The sequence below is a fragment of the Aspergillus japonicus genome (assembly GCF_003184785.1).
Source record: "Aspergillus japonicus CBS 114.51 unplaced genomic scaffold BO86scaffold_18, whole genome shotgun sequence".
Lineage (NCBI taxonomy): Eukaryota > Fungi > Ascomycota > Eurotiomycetes > Eurotiales > Aspergillaceae > Aspergillus > Aspergillus japonicus.
In genome coordinates, this window is record NW_020291655.1 from 128930 (window position 1) to 142098 (window position 13169).

The 13169-nt window shown below is 53.4% G+C and overlaps 3 protein-coding genes across 3 annotated transcripts; 2 read left to right on the forward strand and 1 right to left on the reverse strand.

Moving 5' to 3' along the window:
• Positions 1-508: 508 nt before the first annotated feature.
• Positions 509-3084, forward strand: BO86DRAFT_388522 (phosphoribosylaminoimidazolecarboxamide formyltransferase/IMP cyclohydrolase). The gene is made up of 4 exons (XM_025671877.1): positions 509-856; positions 1034-1160; positions 1246-2731; positions 2788-3084. Exons 1-4 carry the CDS (start codon positions 838-840, stop codon positions 2941-2943), a joined length of 1788 nt encoding a protein of 595 aa, XP_025528571.1. The 5' UTR covers positions 509-837; the 3' UTR covers positions 2944-3084.
• A 1175-nt stretch (positions 3085-4259) lies between these two features.
• BO86DRAFT_388523 (clathrin heavy chain) lies at positions 4260-10497 on the forward strand. The gene is made up of 6 exons (XM_025671878.1): positions 4260-4748; positions 4826-4846; positions 4972-4998; positions 5081-5452; positions 5512-9732; positions 9789-10497. The coding sequence occupies exons 1-6, from the start codon at positions 4710-4712 to the stop codon at positions 10137-10139; spliced, it is 5031 nt and encodes a 1676-aa protein (XP_025528572.1). The 5' UTR covers positions 4260-4709; the 3' UTR covers positions 10140-10497.
• A 934-nt stretch (positions 10498-11431) lies between these two features.
• Positions 11432-12206, reverse strand: BO86DRAFT_66560 (uncharacterized protein). The gene has a single exon (XM_025677553.1). It carries the CDS (start codon positions 12119-12121, stop codon positions 11639-11641), a length of 483 nt encoding a protein of 160 aa, XP_025528573.1. The 5' UTR covers positions 12122-12206; the 3' UTR covers positions 11432-11638.
• Between the last annotated feature and the right edge of the window lie 963 nt (positions 12207-13169).

Genomic DNA, 13169 nt, shown 5'->3' on the forward strand with positions numbered 1-13169 from the left:
GAAGAAAAAAGAAAAAGAACGAGGAGGATGCCGCGATGAAGCGTTCTTTTGTAGGGTGTGTGGGTGGTCTGTGCACTGGTCATGTGATCGATAGGCGAGCTTCTCTGCCGATGCAGAGTGTAATGAGTAAGCTGTTCTTATGTACCCGGCATAATTGAACTAGTGAGTGAACTACGCACACCTGAAAAGGCAAGGCCAATGTCCGGCCGGGGCCCGGGGGGCACCACTGTTACCCACAGTGGTACAGCAGTTATGATGATCTATCAGCTGATTTCCACTTACAGCACTGAGTGAGTAATCGCCACTGACAGTCATCCACTCCAGGTCCGAAAGCGGCGAAGTACCCCCGCGGCGGGAACAGTGACTGATCAGTGATGAAGCAAGAACCGCAGCAGCGGCAATCCCAGAAGATGGGCACTTGCACTTTACCCCTCCCTCAGCTTCCCTTATTTTTTTTTTTTTTCTTCGAGCTATCTGGAACAATTTGCACCTAAGCCACACCTGGCAAACTCTTTACCACTCCGTTCCTGATCCCTTGGAGTTTTTCAATTGGCTTCTACTCTTCAATCCTTCCCCCAGCTCTCAACATCTTGTCTTTCCCGCGGAGTTTGAGGTATGTGCTCCTAGTCTCCTACTCTTTCCCGCCACTAGACTACTACTAGTAGCCCATCGGAACTTCCCAAGTTCCAATTGAACCATTCGACCTGGAGGGGTGGAGGGGTTGTGGGGGGGCACTCCTCCTCCTAACCTGAACATTTTTCTCCCCTCCAGCATCACTCCTCTTCATCTCTGACTTGTCTACTCCCAGTGTCTGTCTCACTGTCAGTGTCTCTCAGGATGTCTCAACAAAAGTCTGGTGAGTTTTGAACTTTCTGCCCACTGCTCTGCCCTCTCCCACTCGGTATACCCAGGTGCAGCAGCTTCACGGGAAACGGTCCGGTCGCTGTCTCCACATCGCGGCATTGCCTGTTGCTTTGCTTGTCAATCGAATGAATTCCAGGGCTGACTCAAGACTATTGTGTGCCGTTGATAGCCATCCTCTCCGTCTACGATAAGACTGGTCTGCTCGACCTGGCCAAGGGCCTCGTCAAGCAGAATGTCCGGTTGCTTGCCTCCGGTGGTACGGCGCGGTTGATTCGGGAGGCGGGCTTCCCTGTCGAGTGAGTCATCATACTGATGTGGTCATGACCGGGGCCATATTCTCTTCGTTCTTTTCAGCAAGATGTAGAGCTGATGGCCGATTAGAGATGTCTCCGCCATCACTCATGCGCCGGAGATGCTGGGTGGTCGTGTCAAGACTCTCCACCCTGCTGTCCACGGTGGTATCCTGGCTCGTGACATCGAGTCCGACGAGAAGGACCTGGCCGACCAGAACATCTCCAAGGTCGACTTCGTTGTCTGCAACCTGTACCCCTTCAAGGAGACGGTGAAGAAGGTCAATGTCACCATTCCCGAAGCCGTCGAGGAGATCGACATCGGTGGTGTGACTCTCCTCCGTGCTGCGGCCAAGAACCACGCCCGTGTGACTATCCTCTCCGACCCCCAGGATTACCCTGAGTTCCTCAAGGAGTTGGAGGCCGGTGATATCACCGATGCCAGCCGCAAGTCCTATGCCCTCAAGGCCTTCGAGCACACCGCCGACTACGACACTGCCATCTCCGGCTTCTTCCGCAAGGAGTATGCTGGCAACGGCGACAAGTACCTGGCTCTCCGCTACGGTACCAACCCCCACCAGAAGCCTGCGTCTGCCTACATGGTTGAGGGCAAGCTTCCCTTCAAGGCCCTGAACGGATCTCCCGGTTACGTCAACCTCCTGGACGCCCTCAACGCCTGGGCCCTGGTCAAGGAGCTCAAGCAGGCCTTGGGCTACCCTGCCGCTGCCAGCTTCAAGCACGTTTCCCCCGCCGGTGCTGCTGTCGGTGTGCCCCTGAACGAGAAGGAGCGTAAGGTCTACATGGTTGATGACATTCCGGGTATTGAGACCTCTGGCTTGGCTCAGGCTTATGCTCGTGCCCGTGGTGCCGACCGCATGTCCAGCTTCGGTGACATTCTTGCTCTGAGTGATATTGTTGATGTTCCCACTGCCAAGATTGTCTCCCGTGAGGTCTCCGACGGTGTTATCGCCGCCGGCTACACCCCCGAGGCTCTGGAGATCCTCTCCAAGAAGAAGGGTGGCAAGTACCTTGTTCTCCAGATGGACGAGAACTATGTTCCTGCTGCCGAGGAGACTCGCACGCTGTACGGTGTGCAGCTCGCCCAGCACCGCAACGATGTCGTCATCTCTCCCCAGAAGACCTTCAACACCATCATCACTCCTAAGGACTTGAAGGCTCTTCCTGACTCCGCCCTGCGCGATCTCACCGTCGCCACCATCGCGCTGAAGTACACTCAGTCCAACTCTGTGTGCTATGCTCTGAACGGTCAGGTCATCGGTCTCGGTGCTGGCCAGCAGAGCCGTATCCACTGCACTCGTCTGGCCGGTGACAAGGCCGACAACTGGTGGATGCGCTTCCACGACCGTGTACTGAACATCAAGTGGAAGCAGGGCACCAAGCGTGCCGACAAGAGCAATGCTATCGACCTGCTCTGCTCGGGTCAAACCCCTCGCAATGAGGCCGAGCGTGTGGAGTATGAGCGTGTGTTCGAGGAGGTCCCCGCACCTTTCACCGCCGAGGAGCGTGAGTCTTGGCTGCAGAAGTTGAGCGAGGTTGCTGTCTCCTCTGATGCTTTCGTAAGTTGATCCCATTCTTCCGTGACATTGTACTATCCAGCTAACAATGGACGCAGTTCCCCTTCATTGACAACGTCTTCCGTGCCGCCCGCTCGGGCGTCAAGTACATTGCTGCCCCCAGCGGTAGCCAGAACGACCGTCCCGTCTTCGAAACCTCCGAGAAGCTTGGTATTGTCTTTGTTGAGCAGGGTACCCGTCTGTTCCACCACTAAGTTTACATGGATGGGAAGGGTCCATGCCAAAAATCACACCTGCGATGGTTGTGTGTTTATGATGATTTAATACCTGAAACTGTGATGATCAAAGGCCTGCAATAGCGATATCCCAATTTTAAAAAGTGCCTTGTTATGAGACCGATGTGCACAGCGTCGAAGCGTAGAGTTGTATCATGTTAGAATCATCTGCCAAGACATTCTACTTGTATCGCAGTCCAGGATCTGCAGGCTAGGAACAACCCGAGGCTGTACACTCCCTTGCCGTTGATGCACATGGTTCGGCAAATTTGCCGGGTGGGTTCCATCGAATCCGACAAATGTAGCGCATGAACGAAGTTGCCACGAAGATCGAGCATTGTGACGATGCAAGTCGCGAGTTTCGACGCTATTTCCCTTATTTTCTGTGTTCTAATAACTAAGCGAGGAGAAAATATGACCCGTCTTGGAGTTCATGCGGTGTGACGGCGGGTTTTTACTGACACAGCTATTATCCACAGTGCTTGGCGGAGAACGAATGCAGTGTGTCAATCTGCTACTTTTGAATGTATATGTTTACTAGTGCGTATCCTCAGTAACAACTTGTTGGGGCTTTCATCCTGTTTCAGGTCAATGCCTGTGTTGTGGATTGTTCGACTATATAGTACCTTGATCACTTGTACATATATTTTCTCACTCAGCGGGATGGGATTTACTCCAATATGTCGCCGAGGACCACAATTACCGAGTCGTTTCCTCAACATACTGAGCTAGTTTACATGATAGCTCTGTACCTATGATACCAATATCATAGCTCTGATATTGGCTTATATACATAGTTTCAAGGTGACAGAATTGATGGTGGTGAGCAGTGCTGGTCTCGGCCCCGTTGCTGACGTCATCGATGTTGTGGCTCGTTCGGATGGAACCGGCCATGTGGCTTTCTTGTCCTGCCCAGGCCTGGAGATGGCTCAGAGGATGGCGAATGAGATTAAACCATGTCAATTGAGTCTTGACTTCATAGCACTCTAGGGGTTTTTGAATACTGTCATTGAGTTGTATCTCGCAATTCACTACCGAGTACAAATTGAGTGATAGGTGATAAACAAACTGTGGTCCATAGACCTGAACAGATCCCATAGCTTAGTTGATCCCCACAACGTGTGTATGGTATAGAGATATCTCAATTGCGTGATATGATTTGGTTACTTATAGACTTTTGAGTGAATGTCACCTGGCTTTACTCTTGATTGACATATGATCTTGTTGTTTGAGAGAATGAAGCCATCGAGTTAGTTTTCTCACCACACTCTAACCGGCAGACCACCGGAATAGATTGAGCCATTGGGGGTGCCACACGAGGGCTCTGGAAAAGAAGAAGTAGTGAATACACAGAGCACCTTGATCCAAGTCGAAATAAGAAGTCCAGGACCCTAGCCTTGGTGAGATTGAGATAGTCTGATATCTACAATCAGGCACGGGCTGGAACAGCCCCCCTTGTGGTGACAACACGTGACGGCCGCCATAAGCGACACCTCAGCAACGACACCCGCGCCGGCCTCCTGAGGTCACTTTCCGCTTCCCCAGTTTACCTCTCCTCCTCCTCCCCCCTCCTCCCAATCCCTACTTACTCGCACCTCTCCTTCCTCCCTCTCTTTAATTTTTCACGTCTCCTCCTCTCCTCCCCAATTCCTCACTTGTCGCCTTTCTTTCCTTCACTATCCGGTCATTTTCTTTGCGTGGCGTTCTGTTGGGTGGATGAGGTCGTGCTGCGGCCTTAGGTAAATATGGCTCCTCTACCGATCAAGTTCACGGAGCTTCTTAATGTAAGTCCTCCTGTGTTTGGCCGACACAAGCTGAGTTGCGCGAGAAACATGAGCTAATCTATTTGTCGGACTGACAGTTGACAACGGCTGAAATTGCGGTATGTGTTATCGCTTTGTTGGGCCACCACCCTTAGTCCGATCTGCGAACGCGCCCGCCGACACTCCGTTCCTGGCTTCGGCCATTGCTTGTCTGCGTACTGACTCAACTTATATCCGGATCTAGCCTGCGTCCATTGGTTTCAACTCATGCGTAAGTCGTTCCATCTTTGTCCCACCAAACCCACCATCGCACCAGTACCGTCGCTTGCTAATACTTGGGCCTCCCTGGACAGACTCTAGAATCAGACCACTATGTGTGTGTCCGGCAAAAGCTCGATGAAGACGACAAGCCCCAGGTCATTATCATCAACCTGAAGAACAACAATGAGGTCATCAAGCGGCCGATCAACGCGGACAGTGCCATCATGCACTGGGACCGCAATATCATCGCCCTCAAGGCTCAGGGTCGCACGATCCAGATCTTTGATCTGGCGGCGAAGCAGAAGCTGAAGTCGTCGGTGATGAATGAGGATATCGTGTACTGGAAGTGGTTCAGCGAAAAGTGCCTGGGTCTGGTCACGGAACAGTCCGTATACCACTGGGATGTCTTTGACCCGACTCAGACACAACCTCTGAAGATCTTTGACCGTCTTCCCAACCTCAGTGTAGGTCCCTCTGAGCTTGTGATAGGGGTTTCCAATGGAGCTAATAGCATTGCGACTAGGGATGTCAAATCATCAACTACCGCGTTAACGAAGATGAGAAGTGGATGGTGGTGGTCGGAATCAGCCAGCAGCAGGGGCGTGTGGTGGGCTCGATGCAGCTCTATTCCAAGGAGCGCGGAATCTCCCAATTCATCGAGGGTCATGCTGCTGCCTTCGCTTCTATTCGGGTCGAAGGCTCCCCGCTCGAGCACAAGCTGTTCACCTTCGCCGTCCGAACGCCGACCGGGGCCAAGTTGCAGATCGCCGAGATCGACCACCAGGAGCCGAACCCACGGTTCCAGAAGAAGGCAGTGGAGGTATATTTCCCTCAGGAGGCTGTCAACGACTTCCCCGTCGCCATGCAGGTCTCAAAGAAGTACGACATTGTCTACCTGGTCACCAAGTACGGCTTTATTCACCTCTACGACCTTGAGACCGGCACTTGCATCTTCATGAACCGGATTTCCAGCGAAACCATCTTCACCACTGCCCCTGATTCCGACTCTGCTGGTCTGGTCGGTGTTAACCGCAAGGGCCAAGTTCTGTCCGTCAGTGTCGATGAGAGCAACATTATCCAGTATCTGATGGAGAATCCCGCCATGTCCGGCCTCGCAGTCAAGCTTGCTTCGAAGGCAGGTCTTCCTGGAGCGGATCACCTCTACCAGCAGCAGTTTGACAACCTGGTTGCTCAAGGGAACTTCTCCGAGGCTGCCAAGATTGCTGCGAACTCGCCACGCGGTTTCCTCCGGACCCCGGAGACCATCAACCGCTTCAAGAACGCTCCCCAGACGGGCCAGATGTCTGTCATCCTCCAATACTTCGGTATGCTGCTGGACAAGGGCTCTCTGAACAAGTACGAGAGTGTGGAACTGGTCCGCCCTGTTTTGCAACAGAACAGGAAGCACCTTCTTGAGAAGTGGATGCGCGAAAACAAGTTGGAAGCCTCCGAAGAGCTTGGTGATATCGTCCGTCCTTACGACATGAACCTGGCCTTGTCTATTTATCTCCAAGCCAATGTATCCCAGAAGGTCATCGCCGGGTTTGCTGAGACGGGCCAATTTGACAAGATCCTCGCGTACTCGAAGCAGGTTGGCTACCAGCCGGATTACACCCAGCTTCTGCAGCACATCGTTCGTGTGAACCCCGAAAAGGGTGCCGAATTCGCCACGCAGCTCGCCAACGAGGAGTCGGGAGCTCTCATCGATCTCGACCGCGTTGTCGATGTGTTCCTGTCCCAGAACATGATCCAGCAAGCCACTTCGTTCCTTCTCGATGCCCTAAAGGATAACAAGCCCGAGCATGGCCATCTTCAGACTCGTCTGCTCGAGATGAACCTTGTCAACGCCCCCCAGGTTGCCGATGCCATTCTTGGCAATGAGATTTTCACGCACTACGACCGCCCTCGGATCTCCCAGCTTTGCGAGAATGCTGGCCTCATCCAGCGTGCTCTTGAGAACACCGAGGACCCGGCGGCCATCAAGAGGAATATTGTTCGTACCGACAAACTGAGCCCCGAGTGGTTGATGGAGTACTTCGGCAAGTTGTCCGTTGAGCAGACGCTCGACTGCATGGACACCATGTTACAGGTTAATATCCGCCAGAATCTGCAAGCCGTTGTCCAGATCTGTACCAAGTTCTCCGACCTCCTTGGCCCCTCTCGCTTGATTGCCTTGCTCGAGAAATACCGTACCGCTGAGGGTCTCTACTACTACCTTGGCAGTATTGTTAACCTTAGCGAAGACCCCGAGGTGCACTTCAAGTACATCGAAGCTGCCACTGCTATGAACCAGATCACGGAAGTGGAGCGCATCTGTCGCGAGAGCAACTACTACAACCCCGACAAGGTCAAGAACTTCCTGAAGGAGGCCAAGTTGACCGAGCAGCTGCCGCTGATCATTGTGTGCGATCGATTCAACTTCATCCACGACTTGGTTCTTTACCTCTACCAGAACCAGCAGTACAAGTCTATCGAGGTTTACGTTCAGCGTGTCAACCCCTCGCGTGCGCCTGCCGTCGTTGGTGGTCTGTTGGATGTCGACTGTGATGAGAGCATCATCAAGAACCTTCTCTCTACTGTTGACCCGGCTGTGATCCCCATCGATGAGCTTGTTTCCGAGGTGGAGAGCCGCAACCGGTTGAAGTTGCTTCTGCCCTTCCTTGAGGCTACGCTTGCGACGGGTAACCAGCAGCAAGCCGTCTACAACGCATTGGCCAAGATTTACATCGACAGCAACAACAACCCCGAGAAGTTCCTCAAGGAGAATGACATGTATGACACTTTGACCGTTGGAAAGTACTGCGAGAAGCGGGATCCCAATCTTGCATACATTGCCTACCGCAAGGGACAGAACGATCTCGAGCTCATCAACATCACCAACGAGAATGCCATGTACCGTGCTCAGGCGCGCTACCTTGTTGAGCGGGCTGATCCCGAGATCTGGTCGTTTGTCCTGAGCGAGAACAACCAGCACCGTCGTTCCTTGGTCGATCAAGTCATTGCCACCGCCGTGCCCGAGTCGACTGAGCCAGACAAAGTGTCCGTCGCCGTCAAAGCCTTCCTTGAGGCTGATCTCCCCGGTGAGCTGATTGAGCTTCTGGAGAAGATTATCCTCGAGCCCTCGCCTTTCAGTGACAATGGCAGCCTCCAGAACCTGCTGATGTTGACCGCTGCCAAGGCCGACAAGAGCCGTTTGATGGATTACATCCACCAGCTCAACGAGTTCAGCCCCGACGAGATCGCCGAGATGTGTATCTCAGTTGGATTGTACGAGGAGGCTTTCGAGATCTACAAGAAAGTCAACAACTTCCTTGCCGCTGTCAATGTCCTGGTCGAGAACATCGTCAGCATTGACCGTGCTCAAGAGTTCGCTGAGCGTGTTGAGTTGCCCGAGGTCTGGAGCAAGGTGGCCAAGGCGCAGCTCGATGGTCTTCGTATCTCTGACTCCATTGAATCGTACATCCGTGCTGGTGATCCCTCTAATTACCTTGAGGTTATAGAGACCGCCACCCACGCTGGCAAGGATGAGGATCTCGTCAAGTTCTTGAAGATGGCCCGCAAGACACTGCGTGAGCCTGCCATTGATACCGGTCTCGCTTTCTGCTATGCCCGCCTTGACCAGCTCGCCGAGCTGGAGGACTTCCTGCGGACCACTAATGTGGCCGATATCGAAGCCTCTGGTGACAAGGCATACGAAGAAGGATACCACCAGGCCGCCAAGATCTTCTACACCAGCATCTCCAACTGGGCTAAGCTGGCAACCACCCTGGTTCACCTGGAAGACTACCAGGCGGCTGTGGAGTGCGCCCGCAAAGCGAACAGCGTCAAGGTGTGGAAGGAAGTCAACGAGGCTTGCGTGAACAAGAAGGAATTCCGTCTTGCCCAGATTTGTGGTCTCAACCTGATCGTCCATGCAGAAGAGCTTCAGGACCTTGTTCGTCAATACGAGCGTAACGGATACTTCGATGAGCTCATTGCGGTTTTGGAAGCCGGCTTGGGTCTGGAGCGTGCTCACATGGGCATGTTCACCGAGCTGGGCATTGCGCTGTCCAAGTACCACCCTGACCGCGTCATGGAGCACCTCAAGCTCTTCTGGTCCCGCATCAACATCCCCAAGATGATCCGGGCTTGCGAAGACGCGAGTCTGTGGCCTGAGTTGGTCTTCCTGTACTGCCACTACGACGAATGGGACAACGCAGCCCTGGCTATGATGGAGCGTGCTGCCGATGCCTGGGAGCACCACTCTTTCAAGGACATCATTGTCAAGGTTGCAAACTTGGAGATCTACTACCGCGCCCTCAACTTCTATCTCCAGGAACAGCCATTGCTGCTGACCGACTTGCTCCAGTCCCTCACCTCCCGCGTCGACGTCAACCGTGTCGTGCGCATCTTCCAGTCCTCAGACAACATCCCTCTCATCAAGCCCTTCCTGCTCAACGTCCAGACCCAGAACAAGCGGGCAGTGAACGATGCGATCAATGACCTGCTGATTGAGGAGGAGGACTACAAGACGCTCCGCGACTCCGTGGACAACTACGATAACTTCGATGCGGTGGCCCTCGCGCAACGGTTGGAGAAGCATGACCTGATCTTCTTCCGTCAGATCGCCGCCAACATCTACCGCAACAACAAGCGCTGGGAGAAGTCGATTGCACTGTCGAAGCAGGACAAGCTCTACAAGGATGCCATTGAGACTGCTGCCATCTCCGGCAAGTCGGAGGTGGTTGAAGAACTCCTTCGCTACGTAAGTCTCTCTTCTTTCCAACAAACATTGAAGTCAGCGACTAACCGATACTCTAGTTTGTGGATATTGGCAGCCGCGAGTGTTACGTTGGTATGCTCTATGCCTGCTACGATCTTATCCGCCCGGATGTGATCATGGAACTGTCGTGGCGCCACGGGCTGCACGATTTCACGATGCCGTTCATGATCAACTTCCTGTGCGAGCAGACGCGGGCGATCGAGATGCTGAAGAAGGACAACGAGGAGCGGAAGGCTCGGGAGACGACGCAGAAGGTGGAAGAGGACAACACACCCATTCTGGGCGGCTCGCGGTTGATGTTAACGCAGGGACCGGCGGCGCCGGCACCCGCGCCCATGGGGTACGCCAATGGAATCACGCCGCAGGCGACTGGATTCCGGCCCTTTTAAACGTACGACTTGTCATGCCTTCTGCCTTCCTTTCCCAGATCTTGGTGCAGCGTCTCGAAGAGGTTAGTGTATGTATAGCATGAGCGATGGGACGCTTTGGGGCCACTCAGTTCGCTGTTCTCTCTGGGTCGGATGCTTCGGAGCCCCCCTTCTGTTACTTGATGATCTTCTCGTTCTTATTCTCCATTTATTGAGTGGTTCTTTATTCTTCCTATTCTCCTCTTCCTTCTTCTTCTCCTCCTGATGTATTTCAATTGGCCTTCTAAAATCGGTGGCTCTTGTCTCCTGGGATTCGTGGGTGGGACCCGGCAGGAATCCCGTAATTATCTTAGTACAATGGGATTATTGACTTCATGACGGTGATGGATAGAATTTCGCACATGTACGGTCCAGTCGGATACGAGTGGTGGTATGTAGGTAGTGGTACTCCGTAGTCGATCACCGGAACAGGAGGCTGGCTGCCTCGTGACTTAGACAGCGGGTAAGGCAGCCGTCAATAGTGGTGATGAACTATCGGTCCAACTTCCCAGGAGAGGGGATCGACGATCTCGGCAGATGCAGCCGCAGCTGAAGGGCCGGGGGGGGGGGGGGGGGGGGGGTTAGGCTCGGTATCTGGTTCCGCTAGAGGATTTGGCACAGGAGTACGTAGGAAGTAGCGACGTAGGGTGATGTATATACTGTACACTCATAGTCTAGTTGTTGCATGTTCGGCGAAAAGGAACCCGGCCCGGAGGGAGCTGGTGGTGGTGCCAGGCTTTGCGGCGTGCAGGTAAAGGATTTAGCCCCCCGCGAACTGCAGTGGACTGTGGTGGGTGATGAAGTTGTGGGGGGGTTGGTGGGAGTGGGACAGGGATGGGCATTGTGGGCATGGGACAGTAGTCACAGTACGTAGTTACGACCAGGTTTGAGGAGTGTGAGGAGTGTAAGGATTTATCCTGGTAGTCTTACGAACGAAATGGTCTCTTGAGTCGTCATTGCAATTGTTCTTTTCTCATTGATACAGTCTACTTATGGAAGCCGATCCGATCGGACCTGAAGAGGAGAGATAGAGATAGAGAGAGAGAGAGAGAGAGAGAGTAGAGGAGAAGAGCGCGGGGCGGGTTTGGGTGGTTTTTACTTAGGGCTAGGCTGGTTGTTGTTGGGTTCGGGACAGAGAGGTCCGGAGATAGTTGGTCACTTTCTGCAGGTCCTGTAGATACGGCTACAGTACTCCCGTAGTAAGTAGCTATGGTTAGGACAGGTTGCATGACTTTTTGCAGTCCCATGGAAACCATACCCAGGGGCCTGGAATTTGCTCCCATCGCGCCAAGAAGGCTGACCTGACCTGACCGGCTACAACTCCGTCCTTCGGTGAAGGAATAGAAAACGAAAGGCACTCTTGTCCCGGTGGCACAAAACCGGAGACGGGGGGACCGGTGGACGTTCCGGGAAGTACATAGTACCAATCGAACGGACGACGATGGTCGGGTTACAGCTTCCTCTGAGCAATCGGTGAAGTGTTATTGGGGGGATAATTTTTTTTTTTCTATTTCATGCTGTTCGGACATGTATGGATGGTGCAGGCTGAGGGGTTGGATCATGTACAGTATACGGAGGAGATGGTTAGAGATGGTTACCTGCCCATCATTGTACTGTGCAGTAGTGGTCGTTAGCACCGGAGCAATAAAGTCTTGAGCCAAGCAGAATTTCGGTTGTTTCTTTCTTTGTTCTCGGCGCATGTCTGGATCGACCAGATGTGACACTTGGCAGGTTGCCGGATTGTGATTCCTCGGGATTAGTGCGGCAGCCCTCTCGTCGTTTGTTCGGCGATGCGATGGTTCTTGGTACGGTACTTGGTGGTGGGGGGAGTTCGAGGCGGAAGGAGAAAGTCTGGAGGGGCCCAGGGAGGGAGTGGGAGAGGCTGGGCCGAGCGGGCATGCGCGGGAACGATCTGCGCGGCACTGCAACTGCGCTGCGCTGTACTGTACTGCACTGCACTGCATTGCGCTCGCCTATTCACGGATGGAGAGCTCCAGAATAATGGATCATGGTTGATGGGGATGATCTCACTGCCCGCCCCCCTCCCTCCGAGGCCTGTTCACCAACTTCATGCTGCAAGAGGGAAACAATTAACCCGAGCACCCGAGGTTCGCCATTGCTATGGACGGTCGTCCTAATTCACCCGAGAGAGGTGGTCTATGCCTCCCCCCAGCTCTGATGCAAATCTGGGGTTCTGTGTATGGAGAGGAGGGCAGCAGACGGTGTTGTTTTTATTGTGCTTGTTCTGTACCGTACACAGTATGAGGGTGGCGGATGTCTGGTGATCTCTCTTGGTGGGGAGGGAGGGGGGGGGGGCAAATCTGCTTATCGTTTGTCTTGGGAGGTCCAAGTACGTTAATTCAACAGTCATAATTCCAATAACCAATGAATTCACCGGACGAACGGAGGATGAATTGAGAGGAAAGTAGGCAAGAAGGCAAGTAGGCAAGCAGACAAGCAAGCGAACTGGGAAGCAGATCTGGGAATGGAGAGAAGAAGGAGAGGGGACCATCCCTCAAGCTGCAGTCCGGTGTACCGGTGAGGATGGACTGGGATGGACTGGGATGGACTGGGAGATCGCATCTGCTATCAGGGATAGATTCAACCCCGGAATTGGACTTGTCCATACTCAATAGTCAAATTGGCTGCTCTCTCCGCCTTCCCGCCCAGGGCCTTCCTATTGCAGCACCCCTCCTTTAGTTTTATCTGCTTCGACTTCTTATTCTTCGCTCTTCCTCTCCAACTTCTTCTTCTTCTTCTTCTTCTTCTCTTCTACGTTTCAATTCAAACCCAAACACGTTCCGGGGTCATTCCTAAATCTTCCTTTCACTCACCTCCTCGGGTAAGTGCTTCCTCGGACCAGACCACAACGTTCCCTCTCGACTTTCCCCGCGTGTTGTTCTCGCTCTGCCGTTCCGAAACCGGGCCTTTTTCTTTTACCCCCCCCTCCTCTCCTCGTCCCTCTTACAACTTCCCCCGGAGTGTGTTTCTCCTTAAAGTGACTCACTATTG

What these genes read in the sequence shown, in the direction of transcription:
- BO86DRAFT_66560 (XM_025677553.1), bottom strand. Translation starts at nt 12,121, where the DNA reads ATGCAGTGCAGTGCAGTACAGTACAGCGCAGCGCAGTTGCAGTGCCGC.
- BO86DRAFT_388523 (XM_025671878.1), top strand. Translation starts at nt 4,710, where the DNA reads ATGGCTCCTCTACCGATCAAGTTCACGGAGCTTCTTAAT. An exon ending in AGTTCACGGAGCTTCTTAAT is followed by an intron (nt 4,749 to 4,825) that starts GTAAGTCCTCCT and finishes TCGGACTGACAG; the next exon opens with TTGACAACGGCTGAAATTGC. An exon ending in TTGAAGAACTCCTTCGCTAC is followed by an intron (nt 9,733 to 9,788) that starts GTAAGTCTCTCT and finishes CCGATACTCTAG; the next exon opens with TTTGTGGATATTGGCAGCCG.
- BO86DRAFT_388522 (XM_025671877.1), top strand. An exon ending in GAGGCGGGCTTCCCTGTCGA is followed by an intron (nt 1,161 to 1,245) that starts GTGAGTCATCAT and finishes ATGGCCGATTAG; the next exon opens with AGATGTCTCCGCCATCACTC. An exon ending in CTGTCTCCTCTGATGCTTTC is followed by an intron (nt 2,732 to 2,787) that starts GTAAGTTGATCC and finishes CAATGGACGCAG; the next exon opens with TTCCCCTTCATTGACAACGT.